This window comes from Rhamphochromis sp. 'chilingali', assembly GCF_963969265.1.
Source record: "Rhamphochromis sp. 'chilingali' genome assembly, chromosome: 10".
Taxonomy (NCBI): domain Eukaryota; kingdom Metazoa; phylum Chordata; class Actinopteri; order Cichliformes; family Cichlidae; genus Rhamphochromis; species Rhamphochromis sp. 'chilingali'.
In genome coordinates, this window is record NC_137937.1 from 20,759,965 (window position 1) to 20,782,010 (window position 22,046).

Genomic DNA, 22,046 nt, shown 5'->3' on the forward strand with positions numbered 1-22,046 from the left:
CCATTTTCCAAGCAAGACATAATGAAATGAGGTGCGGCATGAGATTTCACAGCACTGTACTAATACTGACAGATGTTACAGTGAATAAGCCACATTTTTTTTTCAATAAACAAAACTGTATAAATTTTAAAATCTTAGTACATACCAGCATTTGTGTTGAATGCTTTGAAACTAAAGCTCATATGTGATTTAAAGGGAAACTAACTCTTTAAATTCAATCGCCTAAAGGTCAACTATGAGTCATGAATCATGTTATTGTAAAAAATGCTTGAATGCTTGTCTTCTGAATTTGGAAGTGTAAATTATAAAAGAAATATTATTCTGCATGGAGCAGAGAAAAGCAAAGAAACAACACGCGCACTTTGCCAGTTTAATGTGTGCTTAAATCTTCTCATTAGGTCTAATACCCTTTCAGTAAATAACATTCATTGCTATTCTGCCTGTGTTGAAATGGTTTTAAAGAGATGATGCCTACTGATTTCAGATGTTGCAGTGAAATTATTGTTTTGCCCAGCCCAGTATTATCAGTGAGCCTTGGCTATATAACAGAAATAAAACAATTTAGAAGCACTTTAAAGGCTGACTTGTTCCTACAGTTAATCCCATGTTTTCCATTTAAATAGGAAAAGTGCAAAACACAAATTGTAAAGCAAACCATTACTGATGATATAGCAGTCATTTATCTTTTATAAAATTTTAAAATAATTAAATGGGAATTTTAAAACAGAGAAATCCTTTGATACAACTGTAGAACTTCAGGAAAGACACTTGTCTTGCGTCTTATTGTACTGTACTTACTCTTTTGCTTTAAGAATGCAATAAGATCTGATGATTATATTATCCTTAATATATTATGACGTCAACACTTTAAAAGCATCCCATCGTTTTTATGTCGCGACAATAACATACAATAACGTTTCATTTCTATCCACAAAAGCCTAGCAACCACATAGCAAATCGTTGTGTAGTGCGGTGATATTGGCAGTAGATGGCGCCACTGTTTTTCCTTTCGCGTTTGGGCCCAAATCTCAGTTTTCTCCTTCTTCCAGGTGCGGAGGTTTGGCCTTTCCGCTCTCCGTACAGGAATGTGAGCACTGCATTACGTCAGTCATCCTGCCAGCGGCGAGAGAACAGCTCCGTCCAGGAGGTCTCAGCTCACTGCTTTCTCTCTCTCTCTGTGGAGGATTAAAGGCGTTTGTGTTTTCTTCCTGCTGTGTTTAGAGGTGGGAATCTCGGACGGGGAAGAACGAAAGCGTGAAGCGGCTCATGACAACTCTCCTCTTCAGTATGAGGAGTTAGTGAAAAAACAAAAAAAGGGACCTGAATATCGACGACACTCTCGCGGAGTAGATGGAGGAACCAGGAGGTAAAGTGGTATTCCACACTGTACCTTTACATTGAAGTGATGCTACATTGCAGTGATGTAAAAGAGCACCATCTCTCTGTCTGAAGCGCTCAGCTCACGCAATGTTTTTACCTTTAAAAACTGGGCTTTTTGGAGACCGAGCGCAGCGGCGCGATTGTTTGCTCGCTCAAATCCAGATCCCAGTTAAACCAGTATTGCAATTTTCACATGAGGTTTCTGCGCTACACCTATTTACAGGGGAGGCTCGTTTCTTTCTTTGCAGATAAGTGTTACTGTGTGGGCTGTAGAGGAAAGATTCAAGACTCGTTTCAAATGAAAGTCCTCCAGGACACTTGGCACAACGCCTGCTTCAAGTAAGTGGCTGCAGATCCTGATTTTAAGGACCCTCATTACTGTCATGAGCACAGTTTTGTCACTCATACTCCGATGGCTGGAGACTGTTTGTGTATAAGGAGGTGTTAGCTCGCGCTGACACAGACAGTTGTTTGTGTGGTTGATTTTGTGTGTGTGTTTGTAGTTTACTCTGTTTGGATGTACTTACAAATGGACCTGTGGATAATCCCAGAATTTTCTGTTCTGTCGCCTAAACACAGACTCGTGTCTGTTTTCAACTGTTCTCCATCGTTTTTGTGCACAAAATGTCCTCTGTAGAATGTCATTCGGCAGTCCCAGCTGACAGATCGCCTCCCCAGGAGAACTTTGCCCCTTCTGCTCTTAAGCTTAATGATTGCCGCCGTGGAGATGATGTGAGCTCTCTGGTTCGTACAGGTCACTGACCATATTTTTGTGTGCAGCAGTAAACCTGCAGTTTGATGTCAACATACTGCACATGCCAATATTATATAACACACAGAGGGTTTTTCCCCATGGAGATCAGTTGAAGGTTGTTGTTTTTTCCCTCCGTGTTAAATAAGGAAGCTCAGGTTGTTTAACAGGAATGACATGCGGTATTTCAGCTTACTGCGGGATCGCAGTTGCATTTGCTGGGTTGTATTTAACTAACTTTATAAAACTGATCAGCCAAAGCTGGCTGACTGAATCTGTGAAATATTGCTCATTAGTGAATGTTTTTTTTTCCCCTCTCTCTATCTCTGACTGAGAAGGCGCACCTAGCACACACAAGTACACCCAAACATGTGTTTGGGAGTGGATCAGGGTTCCTCTGGCACTAAAAATAGAACACATTTAATATTTTCTAGGTTGACTGAATCTTACAGCTGAAAAAAAGGGACTCTTAAGCCAGTATGCATGTGGCAGTGTCCTTGCACAACCTTTGATTTCACTCTTTTAAAGCACACACTTCTCAATAACACACAAAGCCTATTTATCTCAGCAGCAAGGTTCCTGACGCAGCTGCGTTACTCACCCTTGATGCTTTCCCTCCCTTTGTTCTTTTATACCTTTTCACATTTTTGGAATCCTGGTCATTTCTTTGTCTAATAACTTCCCTTCTTTAAAGTTTCTGCATATATGAAATATTTTTCTTGGGTGTTTGTTTTGTTTTTTTTTCTAAGCACCATTGTAAGCTGATGCCATCGTCGCTCACATTCTTTGCAAGACATAACTCGTTAAGCAAACAAAAATAAAAATGTCCTTGCAGATGTGATACCCTGTGGTGATCCCATTCTCTATTGTCAACATGCTGCCCCTCTGCCCTCCGTATACCTCCACCTTCTGTAACATTCTTGTGAGGTGGCGTCACTCTTGTTCCAGTAAACCTGGCAGTGTTATTCAGGCCTATAGGTAATGGCACATTCAGCTCTGCAGCGTTCTGCATTCCTAGACGGCGAATCAGAGATGTGAGCTCTCTGTCTCAAACACTACAGAAGCCTTTGTGTTGTTGGCTTTTTTTTTTTTCTTTTTTCTTTTTTTAGACAAAACTATTTCCTATCTTGTTCACTGCTTTCCACCTGCATAACTGCAGATCTTATTGCATTTTTTCTATGGTTAAAAATAGTCTTTCCCATACTGGGGAGAGTTGTTTAACCAAAAATAGAAGCCACAGCTAGATTTGTACAACGCTACTATTTTTCTTTTATGCCTTCATTTACATTTTGGTGTTGCCTCGTACTTATACATTATAGACTTTAAATTCAGTGAAATTCAACAATTGTTTTGCTTTCAAGGAAAACAACCCCCCCAAAAAGCCTTCTGCTTATGTACACGTTTACAGAGCACCGGGTGCACACGAGCATTATTTAGAAGATGTGGATGAGTGGATGTTTGCGCCTCATTTAGCCTACCTGTGAAGACATTGCATCTGGATGTGCTGTTGGAAGCAGGCCAGCCAGTGGAGGCTGTAAAGGATGCTTTGGAAAATGTGGAAAGTCTTATGTCCTTCTTGTGGAGGTTACTTAGGTACAAGCAGCATTGCAAGTACTTCTCCTGATGGCTGTGTCCTCTATTGGCATAATAAAAGTTGAAGGTGTTGACTTGGCCTCCAAATTCTCCATATCTGACTCCAGCCGAGCAGTTGTGGGGTGTGTCCAGTATAAACGGGTCTGATGGAGGCCCAATTTCACAACTTTGAGGACTTAAAGGAGCTGTGGTGAACTTGTTGGTGCTGATGCTGTTGCACACAGTGAAATACACCTTTGTCAGGCTTTCAAGGCCACATGTAAAAGATCATCTCAGTGTCTATTTCTATCATTACTGCCACACTTTAACAAAGGACTCCAACGGCAATGGATATTTAAGGAAACAAGTAATGTTTACTGTGTAGTGTTTGTGCAGCCAACGTGACTGTAACCACCTGAGTTAAGTGCACACGCCCATTCAGCACCATGTATACGAGGAATTTAGGTGTTTTTATAAGCTTACTTGCATTACTTAATGTAGATGGTAAAAGGAACAAAGTGTACAATACAATTTTGTATATGAATGCTTTTTGTTCAGAACAAGTTTTTCTTTGTATGTTTGTTTTCTCTCCTCCACCGAGACACACAGTATGTTGTACATTCAGTATTTTTGAAGAAATACACCTTTTTTTCTTCTTCTTTGTAACTATTGTATCTATTGAAGGGACAATGAGAGTGTTGATACCTCCAGTCGTTGTTGGTGCTGTGCTGACATTACTTGTCTGTGTGCTACAGTTTGACAAATACTGAATGTTTCAGGCTGATGGCAATGTCTGAGTGCTACAACAATCAAATGTGTATTGTGGCCTATTTATTTATTTTTAACTTAGTCACTTTATTAGTTACATCTTGTCAGTAATAGGTTGGACCTGCGTTTGTGTTCATAACTGCCTTAAGTCTTCATGGCATAGATTCATCTTCAGAGATTATAATCCACACTGATGTGATAGCATCACGCTGTTGCTGCAGATTTCTCAGCTGCACATCCATGATGTGACTCTCCCGTTCCACCACATCCCAAGGGTGCTCTATCAGGGTGAGATCTGGAGATTGTGGAGGCCATTTGAGTACAATGAATTCATTGTGATGTTTAAGAGACCAGTTTGAGATGATTTCAGCTTTGTGATATGGTGCGTTATTTCACTGGAAAAAGCTTTACTTTTACTTTCTTTTTTTTATTATTTTAGAATAAGAATTTATAATTATTATTGTGTGTGTTGTATATTGTAATATGTCAGGGGCAACCTTTTGGGAAATCTGAACAGGTACTAAAACAAAAGCACACAACCTTTTTAAAGCTGAAGACGCCGGACTCCATCAGGCAGCTAGTAATAACATTTTTACCAAAGCAACAAATTCTAAAAATGAGGCTTTTATTTGATTTTATTTTGTGTGAGTTTTCCAAGTTCGCAAAATCATTTCCGAATATTTTTTTCAATTTAAGTAGTTTAAGTTAACTAATATGTTTTTCACTTCTAGTAGTTTTTAGTTTTGTTTTAGTTAACTATAATAACCTCGTGTCAGACTACCATCCGAATGCTGCGGCAGAAACTGAGACTCATTAAGACCGGGCAAAATTTTAAAAGTTGGCACTGTAATTGTATTGCAGCAGAAACGAGTCAATAATAATATAATGCAGCATCTGTATTTTCTCCCACTCCTAATGATGTTTGATAACGTTATTAATCATTTAATGAAAATGCCAAATTTGTGTAATATTGTGTCACACCCAGACATCAGATGTTTGGCCTTTTAGTGCAGTTGTGACCACAGCAGCTTAGCAAGCGTTACTCATGCAATCTTGACTTCAGGATAATTGTTCTGCTCTGTTACTCCTCATCACAGCACAGTGTGATACACCAGGCTGTATCTTGTGTCCTTTTCTTTTATGTTGCTTTCATGTCAGAGGAAAAAGGTTTGTTTCCTGACACAAATATGGATCTGTTTCATGTCACGTCCTCTCTGCCTCAGAGCCAGCTGTTCCCTCATTCTCCACTTTTCTCTCTGCAGCACAGACACAAACATGTGGTCTTTCCTCCAAAGGACAGCTCCTTCTTAAGTAATGCCAGAAAACTCTGAAATATTTGGAGTCTGTGCCAAAGTCAATAATCCTGGATGAACTATACCTACAGTGGAGAGAACAACGTGATACGCGGGTCTCAGCTGAAGACTGGAGCCAGCACCAAAAGAATAAAAATGCGTACGATAAGCATTTAAAATAATGTTTTTGTCTTCATCGAGAATCTGATGCTTTTCATCTACAGTGGGGCAAAAAAGTATTTAGTCAGCCACCGATTGTGCAAGTTCCCCCACCTAAAATGATGACAGAGGTCAGTAATTTGCACCAGAGGTACACTTCAACTGTGAGAGACAGAATTCTGTCTCTCACAGTTGGGGGGGGAACTTGCACAATCGGTGGCTGACTAAATACTTTTTTGCCCCACTGTAACTGGCAAAATAATCATGCTGGGAACCACTCTAAACTGAAAGTAGTTGACTGTTTAATATTATAGCCGTTCCTCTACGCAGCCAGTATATTATCTCACATCTGCTGTTAGTTTTGTGCATAAGTTCGAGAGAAATCAATGCAGTGAACAGCTTTTTCTTTCCTGTTCAAGTCCAAATAGTCGACTGTCCTGACGTCTCTTTTTCACTGTGACTCATTTGTCTACATGTCATCACCAATACATCAGGATTCTTCTTCAGGTGAATGTGTAACCAAGGTGGAGAGGGGGAAAAAAAAAGCTTGAGGAATCATTTGCAAAGTCGGGCAAAAGTGGCTCCAGAGGCTTCAGTAAGCCGATCTCTCATAAAGTGGCTCATCCTGGTTCGGGCCCTGGCAGTTAAATCTGCTGCCATCATTTTTGCATAACCAGTGCAGCTTGTTCAAGGAGCGCTCAGTGCCTGCAGGTGCTTCCCAGTCTGCTGGTAACTTCAGCATTCTTCACTCTGAACACTTTGTCTCAGTCTCAGGCATTAACGTCCTCTTACCTCTGCCAAATATCAGTTTCGATTAGCAGCTAGTCATTTAACAGGAGCAGCAGTTGGCACTATTTATAATGGTAGTGCTAGCTTTTACTATCACGCTTTGTTAGACTGTTGAAGGAAGAGAAGTACAATGAGAGACACTCAGAAATCCTAAACCCCAGGATGGGTTTCTGAGCTAATGTGGCTAACGGCATGACTTGTTAGTATTTAATATGACCTACTTAAGAAAATGAACTGTAATCAAAAGCTGTATTATAGCCCAACTGGATAATTTGAGGACTTTGCCTCTGTAGAGTCTTATCTTGAGCCTGCTTATAGGTTGTTGTCCTGAATCCCATTAAGCACTGAATAAGGACTTGGCAGCTATAAAGGCACTGCGCAGTCATCAAGTAAGAAAAGTTCTCCCAAATCCAACATCTGCTTCTTCAAAAGTGGAGCATTTTTATTTAGTTAGTTACTTTTGTGATCCCTGCCTCTCTAACAGTGCAAGCCCCAGGGCATTTCAGCGACAAGGTATTCGTACTGTTGTACACCTTGTAAAACAAGGCATGTTATATGTGTGGAATTGACAATTGGCAAAGCGATCAGAATTTTTGTTACAGCTTTTCTCGTGTGATGCTTTTACTCAATTATTTTATTTTAAAGACAGTTCTTGAAAAAAAAGTTCCATATTCTTGAGACATTCATTGATAAATCAAAAATTACACTGAGATTCGTTAATATTTTTTGGTACATCACCAAGTATAAATGGTATAAAACACAGATATGGCACTGTGGTGTCACCCTTCGTTTTTGGACTCCACATTTTGAAGCTAAGCTGTAGCCATGTTTTTGTTTGTTTGTTTGTTTTAAGCCAGCTGTTACCTTTATACAGTTGAAGGGTGGAGTGCGATTCAGCAAACGTGGTTCACATGCTGCATTTATAAATTGTGTGGGTGCAACACAGACACACCTATCAGCTTATTAGTTCTAAGCAGTGGATTAATGTAATCTTACTCGCCAAGCAGGAGCACAAGCTTCTAGAATGAGCCAGCGAGCACGCAGCAAGCCATATCATTAGTCAGATAATCCATTTAAAAAGCTCCAATAGCACACACACAATGAAGAGGTTCAATCCAATGACCACATAATTTCCTCAGGGATTAATAAAATATTCTGATTCTGATTTCGAAGGTCTAGATGATGCTGATAACAGATAACTGAATTATATCCATGGATGAGTTATAGAAAGTTCAGCCCCAATATGATTTTCAAAGCTGTGAAGTTTTTGTCACCCTTTTTGGCTACTTGAGGAGTTGCAGTTTTTGCTACTTCTGCATTCGCTGAATTTTTCAGTTCCAGACGTTGACCCTTGATTACAAAGGCAGAGTGAGGAGGGTCTGCCAAGTGCAACAGAGTTAATGGACGTTTCACAGGACGCAGCACGTACAAACAAAAGTCCAAAGTTTTCATTCTTTATGTTTCTTGAAATTTTAAAAACTGCTAGATTAACAAGCAAAACCGATTTTATTTATCCGTGTTTGCTTATTTTTGATTCATTTTTAACTTGTAGACATCAAAGTCACTTGTAGCACGTTTGCAACTGATTAAACTTCTGATTAAAAACGTCAATATTTTTGCAAGAAACTGTCCACATGGCGTTATCACCACAGAGTAAAGGTTTTAAAGTCAGCAGCATCATTGAGGAGGCAGATTTCACTGGCTGACTGCCCACGCTGCACCCCTAGGTATGTGTGGCTGCCCTGACCTCACAGGTGGTTTACTGGATGAGAATTTAGGGCAGTTTGGATTTTGTTTTTTTGGTTTGTTTCCTACGTTGTGCATGAGAAACTGTTCAAAAAACACACTTTTTTTTTTTTTTTTAAGAGATATTGCGGATGCTGAAGTTAAGATAAGAAACATTAGAAATATTGGAAAATCTAAATGCTTGGCTGCTTTTGTGCACAGTCAGTATTCTCTATCAGCATCTTTGGCTGGCTTTTCCCCTGCTGTGGATGTTGGATGTACAACACATATGAGACATATGTGTTGTACATCCAACATCCATGCAGTCAAACAGGCTTTTGAGACTCTGAGCGCCTTCATGTCATCATAGACATCTGCTTCACATTTCAAAATCCATTCTGAAATCTTTTGTTCTGCCTCCGTAACCCTGAGTGTTGGTTTTTTTCTGTCTCCTTAGATGTTCTGTGTGCTGTGACCACCTGACTAACTGGTACTATGAGAAGGACGGCAAGCTGTACTGTCGCAATCACTACTGGGAAAAGTTTGGAGAGCTCTGTCATGGTTGCTCTCTGCTCATGACTGGACCTGCGATGGTAAGTCTGCTGCTTTCATTCTTTTACTCCATTGTATGGAGGGTCTTTTGTTTTTCTTTTTTTAAGCTGTCGCTCAAAGACACTGGAATCTGAGCCAACACCTAATCAGCCCAGACTCCACTAATTTTACATCTCCAAGCACTCTATGGCCTGTAAAAACATTTAGATAACATTGTTAGTTGCTTTTGGCTGAGACAGCACATGTAAGCTCGGGTGTGGTATGTGAAATAGATGCACATCTCAGGCAGTCAGGATGCAATTAAAGGTGCGATCAGGTTGCATGTTTTTTTTTGGGAGGGGGTTGTGTCTTGTAAATCCAATAGAAGTTTTTACACAACATTGGCTGGGCTTCTTTTAATGCTTACATGACACGCTGACCTGGCCTGGCACTCAGCCCTCTTGTGTTAAAGACTTGAACATAACAGAGTATCCATACTCTGGTGTAGAATGAGAATTACAACCCGCCAGATCGGTTTTTTTGCTCTTTGCGCGTCTGGTACGTTTTGTTTTTTCTTTTGGAGACTCTCAACACTGGGTCGAGACTGTTTGACCACTGCTGTTTGCATGTGATTGCCTGGCTTTCAGCGTCTGTCTTGCCATGATCTTATAACACCAGTTGCCAACCTTTTCCCTGCCTACTTAAATAATGCCAGAAAGCCCACAGACCATGTTAGTACGCTCTGTTCCTGTTTCTGCTTACTGCTCCAGATTAACGTGCGTTAAAAGGCAGGGGGCAGTGTTTTTTTTGTGGCAGTTATTACATTTACAGATGAGTGATACTTCACATGGGCTGCTGCTGGACTTTGCAGAATGCGGTCTAGACTTTACTTGTGAATTACTTTCCCCCCCTTGAGGCCCCATTATGTTCCCTCTCAGTGCAGAACTTCTCCACAGTTCTCTGTTAATGCATGCCACACTCTGCCACTCACATTATGATCCGTACTGATGGTATAAAGAACAAATGCGCCTGCTTTTTGGGGTTTGTTTCTCCACAAAGAGAAAATGTAATTGATCAACTTGCCTTTATATTTTTTATTAAAGTAAAGAAACTGACATCCATTAAATTTAACCTAAATGTCAGGCAGCATCGATTTTTTTTTTAATATCTACAAATCAAAAACCTAAAACTGAGGTGGCCACAAATGGGGTCACTTCTCTAGCATGGAGCCAGGCTCAAGTTTTTCTTTTTGCCACCAAGCAACACACATAATGGAGTCCTCTATTTGGTTCTGGCATTCTGCTTCATCAGCCAGCAAAGCCAAGTGTTTTTGGCAGGGCATAGCTGGCACCGGAGCCTCTCAGCCAGAAAGAAAATCATTGTGGTCCATCAGCGGAGGAGGGTCATGCAGCGCTGCTGCTTGTTAAGTATTCAAGTCCAGAACACTATTGTTTCTGTCCTGGTCCAGCTGATTGTTAGTTCATTGATTCTTTGGAGATGTTTTTGGAATTCAGAGCACCGTGTTTATGATCAGTTTATGCAATCCCGCTTTTGTTTTCCACTGCCATATTTTTCTGCCCACAGCGGGGTCACCGTTAATTGTCCCTCACTTTGATCTGGCTTTGCCAAGTTTTTACTGCTCCGCACTGCTGTCTGAGCCTCAGGCAGGTTTGTGGCTGCTCTTAGTCACTGGTGGATTTTCTGTTCCTGGCTTAAAGGCAGGGAGGTACTGACAGACTCCTGATATGTCACAATGATTTGGCTGACATCACTTTAATCTCTCTGCAGCAGCAGGGAATCCTTTCACAGCATGAAGTTTCTGACTCAGAGCTGTGGCAATAATGTGGGAAAAATACTGAGCAACTCCCCATGTGCTTATTGCAAATAGCTGAGATAACTAATCCATAGTTTTAGGACTTTTGTTTGCATCAAAGACAAACAAATATCAAAGCTTTTGATTTATTTTTTCTATTCCAAAACGGTGAGAAAATCAGAGTTGCTGCTCTTCTGCTGGTGCTCCCTTTAAAGGTCACCATGGCAGATTATCTTCCTCTGTCACACCAACCCTCTGCATGGCCACCTTCATTACATCCATAGTTAAACCAAGCCCTGGCAGGGTCCGATATGTTTGATCTGGCAAACATTTTATGCCGTATACCATTCCTGACGCAACTCTCTCCATTTATCCGGGCTTGGGGCCAGCACTAGGAGTACCCCCACCGCTACCAAGCTCTGCTCACAGCTTGAAAGCATTAATATTGAAATCTAAAATCCCGTCCATTCTAGCACTGTTTTGAAAAATCTGTCCACACAAAGAGGCCACATCAGGAGCATGTCGAAACAAGAGATGATGATATAACCCTAAATTTCTAGAAATGTTCTCCAATCAGAAGTGACAAATAAGAACGCGGGACACAGGCTGATGGCAGAAAAAAGGAGTTAAAGGTGCACGGTTCTGAGGTTGCTTTTATTGTCCACTTGTAAACACAGAAAATCAGTTTCTCTAAATCTTTATCCTGGAAGATTTTTTTTAAATTCTCCTTTTTCAGTGACTTAGTCCATTCACAACGACCGTTTTAAGGCCAAAATGCATAAAACAAAATACCCATCCACATGTGGACGGGGCCTGAAACACATGGCTGTATTGGGCAGGTTTTGATAATTGGCGGTCTGGTCTAACAATACCAGGTGAATGTAATCTTTAAACCCTCTCAAGTCCTACTGATCCCCCCCCATTAACTTTCAATCGCTTTCACTTTATCCTCCTCGCCTCCTCCTCCTGTTTTTTCTTGTTGGGTACAGTTTCAGCACTTACTCCCATTGTTCCCAGGTCCACCATTTCAACTAGCGGGAAAACAAGAGCGCCATCCTCTTCCTGTTTTGGTTTCACAATCAAGCCTTCATTTTTGTACCTGGTTGTAGACAAAACTGTCCAATGTGTGCAAGATTGCTAGGCAAACACTTTAAGCCCAGGCATTTTTGTGCAATCGACTTGTATTTCATCACAAGTTAAAACCAAAACTTTGTCTATTGCCTATTTAATTACATAAATAGTCCTGAAATCAACATTTTACTTGTTTGCAAAGGGTAGACATGATCTCATCTTGCATGAAAGGGATGAAAACGGTGTGATGAAACTGAAGTCCTGCATGCATGTCAGAAAGGGATATCGATGACTGATACTCAGGCAGTGTCGGTGAGAAGCAGCTGAAAGTTTCAGACCATTGAAAGGGAGAAAGCCAGTAAGACGAGTGTGTCAGATCCCCAGAGGGTGATGTCATAGCAGATTCCAGACAGGCTGAGAGTGAAGCAGGTGTTACGGCTATGTCACCGCTCACGGTGGGAGGGAGGAGGGCAGAAAACAACACGCAGCTCACAGCTCACCACCAAAGCACAACAGAACAAGACAGCAGGCTCGTCGCGTTACTTCTGAATGGAGAACTAGCCCGTTTGTTTCTGCTTCCAGGTGGCTGGAGAACATAAGTACCATCCTGAGTGTTTTGTTTGCTTGAGCTGCAAGGTGGTCATTGAAGACCGGGACACCTACGCTTTAGTCGAGAGGTCAAAACTGTATTGGTAAGTCACCTGCACTGGATTTCTTTAAAGCTGTTTGTTGAGAACTGCTTAGAGCAGCAATTGTAGGGCCTTAACATACGTGTCTTGGTATGTAGGCTGATTTTCATAGTCTATAAGTAAAGGTTGTAAACTCATTTATACACCACTCCGACAGCCGTCCCATGAAAAATTAGCCAAGTGCTTCCAGCTAACGCCACCAGAGTAAACTGTTTTTATTTTTTTCATGCAGTGTCTTTAGAGTATTTAGTGAAGCCAGATATATTTTTACCTTCATGTTTAGAGTATTTTAAGTTTTTTAATTAACAATCATTTTCCCAGCATTCCTAAGCACTCAGATACATAGATATAGATAATGGGTATTTTATTGATCACACATGGGTAATTAGTGTACATAAAATAATATGTACACTATAAATCTAAGAAAAACCACAGCATAACTTCACTCATGCCTGATGCGGTTTCATCAGTGTGCCATATCTAAACTTCTATTTAACAGCCATAAGCTACACTCACGAGTGTTAAAACTTGACTATATTGGAAAATTGCTTTGATCCAGGAGTAGTCACAGCTTGGAGTCATATACTGTACCTTTTTTTTTGGTCAGCTGCCTGTCCCACATGATGATATAAGACTTAAAAATTTACCCAGAATGCAGTGTTTGAATTTTTATATCCAGTGAGTTATCGCAAAAATGGATAAAGCAGCCGATACACCAAAGCTTGTTTCTGTAACTCTATGGCACTGATATTAAATTGGTGCAATATTGATAGTAAAGCAAAAAGCTGTTGAGCAAAGATTAGATTTTACTTTAGGTTGCAACACTTGGTTGGTCTAAACTAAACTTGATCTTATGTGTTTTTCAACCCTGGACATTTCATGTGGTTCTTCTGCTGCGATTCAGTTTTATAGTCCTTTAATTAAAAATCCTTGTCCCCTCTTTTTCTAGAACGTCTTACATTTAATTGTACTGGCCAATGCCAGGAATGTCTTAAAAAGTTAATGTTCACCCTCAAGTATGTTTGCTCACGATTAGTTGGTCACTTCTGCATGACTTCCTGTTACTCTGTGCCCTCTGAACCAAACTTTAATAAAATGTGCTTCTGCATTCTCCTGGTGTGAACAGCGGAAAGTGCTACAAGCAGGAGGTTCTCACACCCATGTTGGAAAAACGCTCGTACGACTCGGTCCTGGACTCCCTGCCCCACACGGTGACCCTCATCTCGATGCCTTCTGCAGCCAATGGGAAGAGAGGCCTCTCTGTGTCAGTGCTGAGGGATGTCAATGGCTCAGCGAGTGTTCAGGTCAAAGAGTAAGTGGGACCTCGTGATGTCTGACTCCATGCCTGTCCTCGAGGCTCTGTGGGAACAGCATGAGTAATGCTTTACGTAACGTTGATTATAGGTTGACTAAATAGCAGGTGTGTGTAAATAAGCCACTGAAAAAAAAAGTACTTATTGACAGATTAATAATATATGGGAGTTTCTCGAGTCCTGGTGTCCTGGTGGGCAGACAGGACCGGCTGTTTTTAAACCAGCACATTTATTTCATAGTCCTCACTTACTCATGCTGCTGCTGTTTTTCAGGGTCAGAGGAATGCTTATTAGTCCAGAGGTTCGAAATGCCATCCATGTTGGAGACAGGATTCTGGAGATCAATGGCCTTCCTGTGGCGACATTGATGGAGCAGGAGGTGGGCTTACATATTATCTCTGATACTTATGGAGTCATAAGTGAAGTCATTCAGCCAAAGCCGATTAGTTTCATCGTTAATGCAATTCCTTGAGTGCACTTTCGCATAGCAATGTTGTTATACAATCGCTGCACATTTGATTTTTGACATTCTTCCCATTCCTCGATCGTTTTTACATAAGCTGGGAGACAAAGGTGTGTAATGACTGCACTTATAGGCTCATTCCCACGATCTCAGCGTTTTTGTGTTCGACTGGTTGGTTCCTTTTTAATATTTTTGTTATGTTAAAGATAACGAAAATATCAGAACAGAATTTCACCTGAAAAATAAAATAATGCATTAATGAAAAGAAATGCGCAATAAAAGGAAACTCATGTTGGGCAACAACATGAAGTAAGTGACATCATCATGAGCTTATGAATAGTTTGCTGCTGTTGAATGAAGACTAACTCACAGAACTTGATTTAGCTTCTTACTTTACTCGTACCATTAGCTGGTCATCTTTACCTGTCAGACTCTGCTGTGTCAAAGGGTGAACAGAGACACTATTATAACATTGCATGAACTGGGCTTTTAGTTTCCTTCTTCCTCGAACAAAGCACATGGTGCTCAACACTGGGATGGTTGTTCCCTTTAAACGTAAGCATATCTAGACACTCTGATCACAGTAACTTGGTCACTGCTGTCAGCATGCATGTCACATGTCCTGCAATTTATGTGGTGGGAGTGTTACCACCTACAGTGCTGGACTTGCGTCACACAGGCTGAGCCAGTACAAAAACTATGACTGCACCTCAGATTTCACCATCAGTTGTCATTTGGATAAGCAAATACCAGACTTAAAGAATTGACGTTGAACCAGGGCTCTTTGACTGATGCTTTTAAGCATCAGTTTTGAATATAGTTATAAATTATACTGGTATTTATTTATTTTTGCAGTGTTGTTTAGGAAGTTTTATTACATTGCCATCAAATCATCCTAAGGGTGAAGGATGATAGTTTACAGGAAGTAATTGTGGGATTTGTTGTTAAAAAGCCTGAAAATAGTGTAATTGTGGAAAATCCATTAACCCTAGTTAATAAATATATATATGTATAATCTTTTTTTTTCTAACCAGGTGGATGATCTTATTCACCGTACCAGTCACACGCTACACCTTCTAATAGAGTATGACCCAGTCAGGCATCGTTTGGACCGGCTAAGGCTGGAATCACCAGGGAACCGGCTAGGAGTCCCAGCCACCTCCCGCATGCGCATGTCCTCACCATCTGACACGGTGCTGGAGAGGACAGATGTGGTTGACGATGGCACACTGAAAAGGAGGTCTTTAAGGTATGTTACAACAACCAAAAAGCATGCAACTTCCATATTTTGGACTCTGTAATGAAGAAGAGATCAGGGATGCGAGTTATCATTAATGAGCTATGTTGTGTTTCAGGCGCAGTAACAGTATATGCAAGTCACCGGGACCAACTTCTCCTAAAGACCATCCATTTATTACACGAGACATCGGGCGCTCGGAGTCCTTGAGATCCTCCGCTAGCTGCTCTCACCGCATTTTTCGGCCATGTGACCTCCTACACGGAGAGGTCTTAGGAAAAGGATTTTTTGGACAGGCGATCAAGGTGGGTCCTTTACTCTTTTACTCCTGCCATCGAGCAAGTTTTGTGAACTTCATGTAATTCATGTGTTCCTTCTGTCGCAGGTGACTCATAAAGCCACAGGCGAGGTGATGGTGATGAAGGAGCTGATCCGGTGTGATGAGGAGACCCAGAAAACGTTCCTTAAAGAGGTTGGTAATCTGCAGCTGGAGCCTCTGATTAGTCACTGAGAAAGCAGAGTCCACTGTCTCTGTATGGAGCTGTTTATTAATACACACCACTAAAGGCACGGCACATGACCCAGTAGTTAACTCTTTGTATTTGTTGTTGTTGCCAGTGTCTTGTGGAAACGCATTAGCTTGACTTGTATTTTATTCAGTGCTTTTTATCCCACAGACTCTGGTGTAAATCAATTTGGGATCATCTGCTTATAATAATCTGGAGCTTTTTTCTTTTTTTTTTCTGTCACACGTTTAATCTTCAGGTCAAAGTAATGCGAAGCCTTGACCATCCCCACGTTCTGAAGTTTATCGGCGTGCTATACAAAGACAAAAGGCTCAATTTGATTACTGAGTTTATTGAGGGCGGCACGCTGAAGGATTTCATCAGAGACATGGTGAGTCTAAAAAGCTGAAACACTCCTCACCCATAGTGAAGCAGAAAAACAGTGCCAGGAGTTATGTAGGGAGGGGAGGGAGGGTGGTGACCTGGAGTAAACTCTGCACTGATACAGGGCTCTGGACTCTATAATTGGCTGGGTTGCGTATCAACTGACCGGCACGTGGAGTGAGAAAAGTTCTAGAAAGTGTTCTCAGGTGAAACTTGGAGCAGTCGCGCTCCGCTCCCCCCCCCCCCCCCCCCCCCACTGCCAACGCCTATTCAGCACACGCCCCACTGAGGAGAGTGAGGGTGCTTTGTCCCTAATGAGGCTTAAAGCATGTGGGGGAGGACTATTTTAGATTTAGTTTATTTCATAAAGGTCTAATTTCATTTAACATAGCTGTCTCCTACTTGGTGTAAAATCATTATATTTAACGCTGTTATGGTCTCTCAGAGAGCTTCTGTTTGTCTCATTGCTTTTTCTTTTTCCTGACTAACAGGACCCGTTTCCATGGGAGCAGAGGGTGAGCTTTGCAAAGGGTATCGCTTCTGGCATGGTGAGTTGGCCTCCTGCAAAGAGCTTACTAGCTGCTACTGTCACCTGACTGTATGTGTTCAAACAACCACATCTATTAGATATTAAGTGCCACAAATGAGCCGGAAAATGAAACTAATGAATTCAAAGAAAAAATGAAGTTGAAAAACTATAACCATTAAGCTACTGTGTAACAAAATGCTTAACATAGCTGTAGATCAACCGCATGCTGTGACAAAGTGCAACCCTTTTATTCATCTTGTAAAGATCTGATGAAATCCGCGTTTAGAAGATTTAAGCAAATGAATAATTTATTTTTGGATTTACTTTGGATTCTCTGTGCTTACTTGACATGACTTTCCCCCTTTTGTTTTTAGGCCTACCTCCACTCAATGAGCATCATCCACAGAGACCTAAATACTCACAACTGTCTGGTTAAACTGGTAGGTGGCATTTCATCTTCTTGGCATTATAAACCCTGTTCTCTCCTATCCTGGGTAACTAGAGAAGCCTCGCTTGTAATCATTCAACAGGACAACACTGTAGTCGTTGCTGATTTCGGACTGTCCCGACTCGTAGTAGAAGAGAAAGTTAAACCTCCACCTGAAAAACCTACCAATAAGAAGCGTTATAGACGGATTGATCGAAAGAAGCGGTACACCGTTGTGGGGAATCCTTACTGGATGGCTCCAGAGATGCTAAATGGTGAGTGGACATTAAAAAGGGGGAAAAAACAGGAATGAGAGCTTAATTTGTACCCATTTTGTAATTACATTTATTTATCTGTTATTTCAGGTAAACGTTACGATGAGAAGGTGGACATTTTCTCCTTTGGAATTGTTCTCTGCGAGGTAAGACGCTGATTTTTACTCAGTTTACTCAAAGTAATGGCTTAACGAGCACATTTTGGGGTTAGATGACAGACCTTGCATGCAATTAAGCCTTTCAAAGTAAGCACTGATGCATTTATGTGTGAAAGCATTGTATGCACATCACTATCTGTTTAATTGACTGCCTACTGTTTATCCTCCTTACTGTGATTCAGATCATTGGACAAGTCTACGCGGACCCTGAGTGCCTCCCCAGGACTTTGGACTTTGGCCTAAATGTTGGCAAGTTTGTGGAGAAGTTTCTCCCTGAAGACTGCACACCAGCCTTCTTTCCTTTGGCTGTAGCCTGCTGTGACCTCACACCAGACAACCGGTGAGCCACAGCTTTTGTTTTAATGTATTACAGATTTCATTTAACTTGTTATGAAAAGTTAATGTTCTGCAGAGTTGCTGACCGGTAAGGTAAAGTTCTTAATAACCTGAAAGAGTCAAGAGATGTGGCCATATGAGAACTGTATCTGCCTTCACTCGAGACGGTATGCGGCCTTTTAATGAAACTGGTTGTAGGAGGAGGAGTGAAACAAAAACCCTTTCAGATGCCATCTCAACCTGCTCGCTGAGAGACACGCCTCTGCTACCAGATTGCTTCCTCATGTTTTCTCTCAACCTTGTCAGTCTGGTTTTAGCCTCAAACCCCTCTCTGTGCCCTCGTTGACCATTCCTTTTTCTCCCTTTTTTTATTCCTCAGTCCACCTTTTCAGAAGCTTGAGGACTGGTTTGCAGCTCTGTCCCTCAATCAGGAGCTGGGAATCCCCCTGCCAGCCGAACTGGATGAACTGCATCAGAGCCTGAGTCGACTTTATTGGCCTAAAGACGGCTCTCCAAACCAGAGCTCCGATCAGTCGTTAACCCCAGTTGCAGCCTCTCCAGATTGCTCGAGCACGACAGACAATGGCACCTAGGACTTCTGCCTGTTCTGTCTGTATTTACTTTAGTGACACCTCTGACCTGCTGCACTGTGGATGTGTAAAAAGAGGAAAGTTGTATTGAACCCGAGCCGTATTAAAACTGGATAACCTGAGGTAGCTGGATCAATCTGTGTTTTTGGGACTTTAACCCTGTGAATACCAGTGAACTGCAAAGATAGTGCAAAAACATTTCAGAATTACAAGTGTTTACTAATTCCTCCTGTGCCACTCATTACAAAGAAGATTGTTCACTCTGTATAAAGACAAAAGAAAAACGTCCTCCTTGGCAGAGGGAAAGACTCTTTCTTTCTAAGGCGGAGGACTTTATGCTCCCACGTGACAACAGTTTTATTTTCTGTCGGGTTTCTTTTGGCTCTGGAGTTGTTGTTGCTGTGTGTGGAATGCACAGATCGGTCCTTGCCCAACAGAGGAGTCACTTCACTTCAGCGGCAAAGAAAACAAAGATCCTTGACAGTCTAGCTCATTGGCATGTTCAAATAAACAGGGCAGGACACAAAAAAAAAAATAGGTGTGACCTTGGGCAGCAAAGAAAGCAAAACACACCGTTGCTGCTGAGAATTCACACATGATGGCAAAGAAATGTTCAGATTATGTTTATTCCAAGCATCACTCATCTCATTTTTGATCATGGATCTGTGTACTTTCTAGCTTAATTATTTTAATTATTTTACCAAAATGTGGAACGAACACCGTGCAGATGTTTTATTTCTGTCGGGGGGGAAAAAAACGGGACAAAAGCTCTTTTGCAGTTTAGGACTGTTAATAATGATTGTCGGACATAATCATGCAAGAGCTGACTGTTTGGAAAAAGAAAAGAACTGCCTTTGTACAGGACTGGATATTTTCTCCACTGTATATAAGTATGTACATATTGTAGCACTAATTTGACGTCTTGTTTTTTTTTCTTCTTTTTTTAATGGGACTTCTAGATTTGTATATTTTAGACATTTCGTCAGCGAATGACATTTTGGCCTTTTTTGCTATCATCATTCAGGGTACTGACAACCAGCTGTAACCACTATTATTTATATTAATGTAGTGTTTCATAAATAAACCTTCTGAAAGTTGCATTTTTAATTGTCATTATTCAGGTGCGTGGCATCAAACGCACTGAAGAGCGACGACACGGGGCGCCTAAGTTTGTGAATGCAACAACTCGAGAATGAGGCGATGTATGATTTTCAAATTCATGCATAGGTGCAGCTGTGACCTCAAAGGCAAGGTCAGAGGTTAAGTTATCTAAAAATCTTGTGAATGCAGTGACTCAAGATGGCAGTCTCCTGGGATTTTCATTTACCATACCTGAATCTACTTAGGGCTGAGGGATACTGGTGGCCATCAGCATTTTATTTTATTTATTTTTTGTCTCAGAAATGTAGTTTAATAAGCTCATTATTGTCAACTTAGGTCTTTAGTTTTAAGATCTGCCACTGGTACTCCTACTCATGGCTGTTGCGTGATGATCTACAGGGAGTGCAGAATTATTAGGCAAATGAGTATTTTGTCCACATCATCCTCTTCATGCATGTTGTCTTACTCCAAGCTGTATAGGCTCGAAAGCCTACTACCAATTAAGCATATTAGGTGATGTGCATCTCTGTAATGAGAAGGGGTGTGGTCTAATGACATCAACACCGTATATCAGGTGTGCATAATTATTAGGCAACGTCCTTTCCTTTGGCAAAATGGGTCAAAAGAAGGACTTGACAGGCTCAGAAAAGTCAAAAATAGTGAGATATCTTGCAGAGGGATGCAGCAGTCTCAAAATTGCAAAGCTTCTGAAGCGTGATCATCGAACAATCAAGCGTTTCATTCAAAATAGTCAACAGGGTCGCAAGAAGCGTGTGGAAAAACCAAGGCACAAAATAACTGCCCATGAACTGAGAAAAGTCAAGCGTGCAGCTGCCAAGATGCCACTTGCCACCAGTTTGGTCATATTTCAGAGCTGCAACATCACTGGAGTGCCCAAAAGCACAAGGTGTGCAATACTCAGAGACACGGCCAAGGTAAGAAAGGCTGAAAGACGACCACCACTGAACAAGACACACAAGCTGAAACGTCAAGACTGGGCCAAGAAATATCTCAAGACTGGTTTTTCTAAGGTTTTATGGACTGATGAAATGAGAGTGAGTCTTGATGGGCCAGATGGATGGGCCCGTGGCTGGATTGGTAAAGGGCAGAGAGCTCCAGTCCGACTCAGACGCCAGCAAGGTGGAGGTGGAGTACTGGTTTGGGCTGGTATCATCAAAGATGAGCTTGTGGGGCCTTTTCGGGTTGAGGATGGAGTCAAGCTCAACTCCCAGTCCTACTGCCAGTTTCTGGAAGACACCTTCTTCAAGCAGTGGTACAGGAAGAAGTCTGCATCCTTCAAGAAAAACATGATTTTCATGCAGGACAATGCTCCATCACACACATCCAAGTACTCCACAGCGTGGCTGGCAAGAAAGGGTATAAAAGAAGACAAACTAATGACATGGCCTCCTTGTTCACCTGATCTGAACCCCATTGAGAACCTGTGGTCCATCATCAAATGTGAGATTTACAAGGAGGGAAACAGTACACCTCTCTGAACAGTGTCTGGGAGGCTGTGGTTGCTGCTGCACGCAATGTTGATGGTGAACAGATCAAAACACTGACAGAATCCATGGATGGCAGGCTTTTGAGTGTCCTTGCAAAGAAAGGTGGCTATATTGGTCGCTGATTTGTTTTTGTTTTGTTTTTGAATGTCAGAAATGTATATTTGTGAATGTGGAGATGTTATATTGGTTTCACTGGTAAAAAGAAATAATTGAAATGGGTATATATTTGTTTTTTGTTAAGTTGCCTAATAATTATGCACAGTAATAGTCACCTGCACACACAGATATCCCCCTAAAATAGCTAAAAGTAAAAACAAACTAAAAACTACTTCCAAAAACATTCAGCTTTGATATTAATGAGTTTTTTTGGGTTCATTGAGAACATGGTTGTTGTTCAATAATAAAATTATTCCTCAAAAATACAACTTGCCTAGTAATTCTGCACTCCCTGTATGACAGTTGCCAATCCACGTGCATGGTGCTGACCTGTGAGTACAGGTCCCACTAAAGAACACCAGGTCCTCATGGAGTCTGTTTCTGACAGTTTGGTCAGAAACATGCACATCATCAGCCAGCTGGAGGTCATTTTGTAAGACTCCTGTTGTGCTCCTCGCGTAAAGGATTTAGATTCCGTTACCACCTGCAAGATTGTTCCCTTTCAGTGCACGTGTTGTCCCTT

At 41.3% G+C, this 22,046-nt stretch overlaps 1 protein-coding gene across 2 annotated transcripts; it reads left to right on the top strand.

Moving 5' to 3' along the window:
- The first annotated feature begins 1,118 nt into the window (after positions 1 to 1,118).
- limk2 (LIM domain kinase 2) lies at positions 1,119 to 19,882 on the top strand. 2 transcript variants are annotated; one of them, XM_080894090.1, is made up of 16 exons: positions 1,119 to 1,366; positions 1,629 to 1,719; positions 8,894 to 9,029; positions 12,434 to 12,543; positions 13,667 to 13,852; positions 14,127 to 14,232; positions 15,351 to 15,565; positions 15,672 to 15,858; positions 15,939 to 16,025; positions 16,319 to 16,450; positions 16,935 to 16,991; positions 17,347 to 17,412; positions 17,503 to 17,674; positions 17,765 to 17,820; positions 18,015 to 18,172; positions 18,548 to 19,881. In XM_080894090.1, exons 1-16 carry the CDS (start codon positions 1,351 to 1,353, stop codon positions 18,759 to 18,761), a joined length of 1,989 nt encoding a protein of 662 aa, XP_080750216.1. In that variant the 5' UTR covers positions 1,119 to 1,350; the 3' UTR covers positions 18,762 to 19,881. The 2 variants fall into 2 exon arrangements, with proteins under 2 accessions (XP_080750216.1, XP_080750215.1); XM_080894089.1 differs by having other exon boundaries at positions 17,347 to 17,674; positions 18,548 to 19,882.
- Positions 19,883 to 22,046: the final 2,164 nt, after the last annotated feature.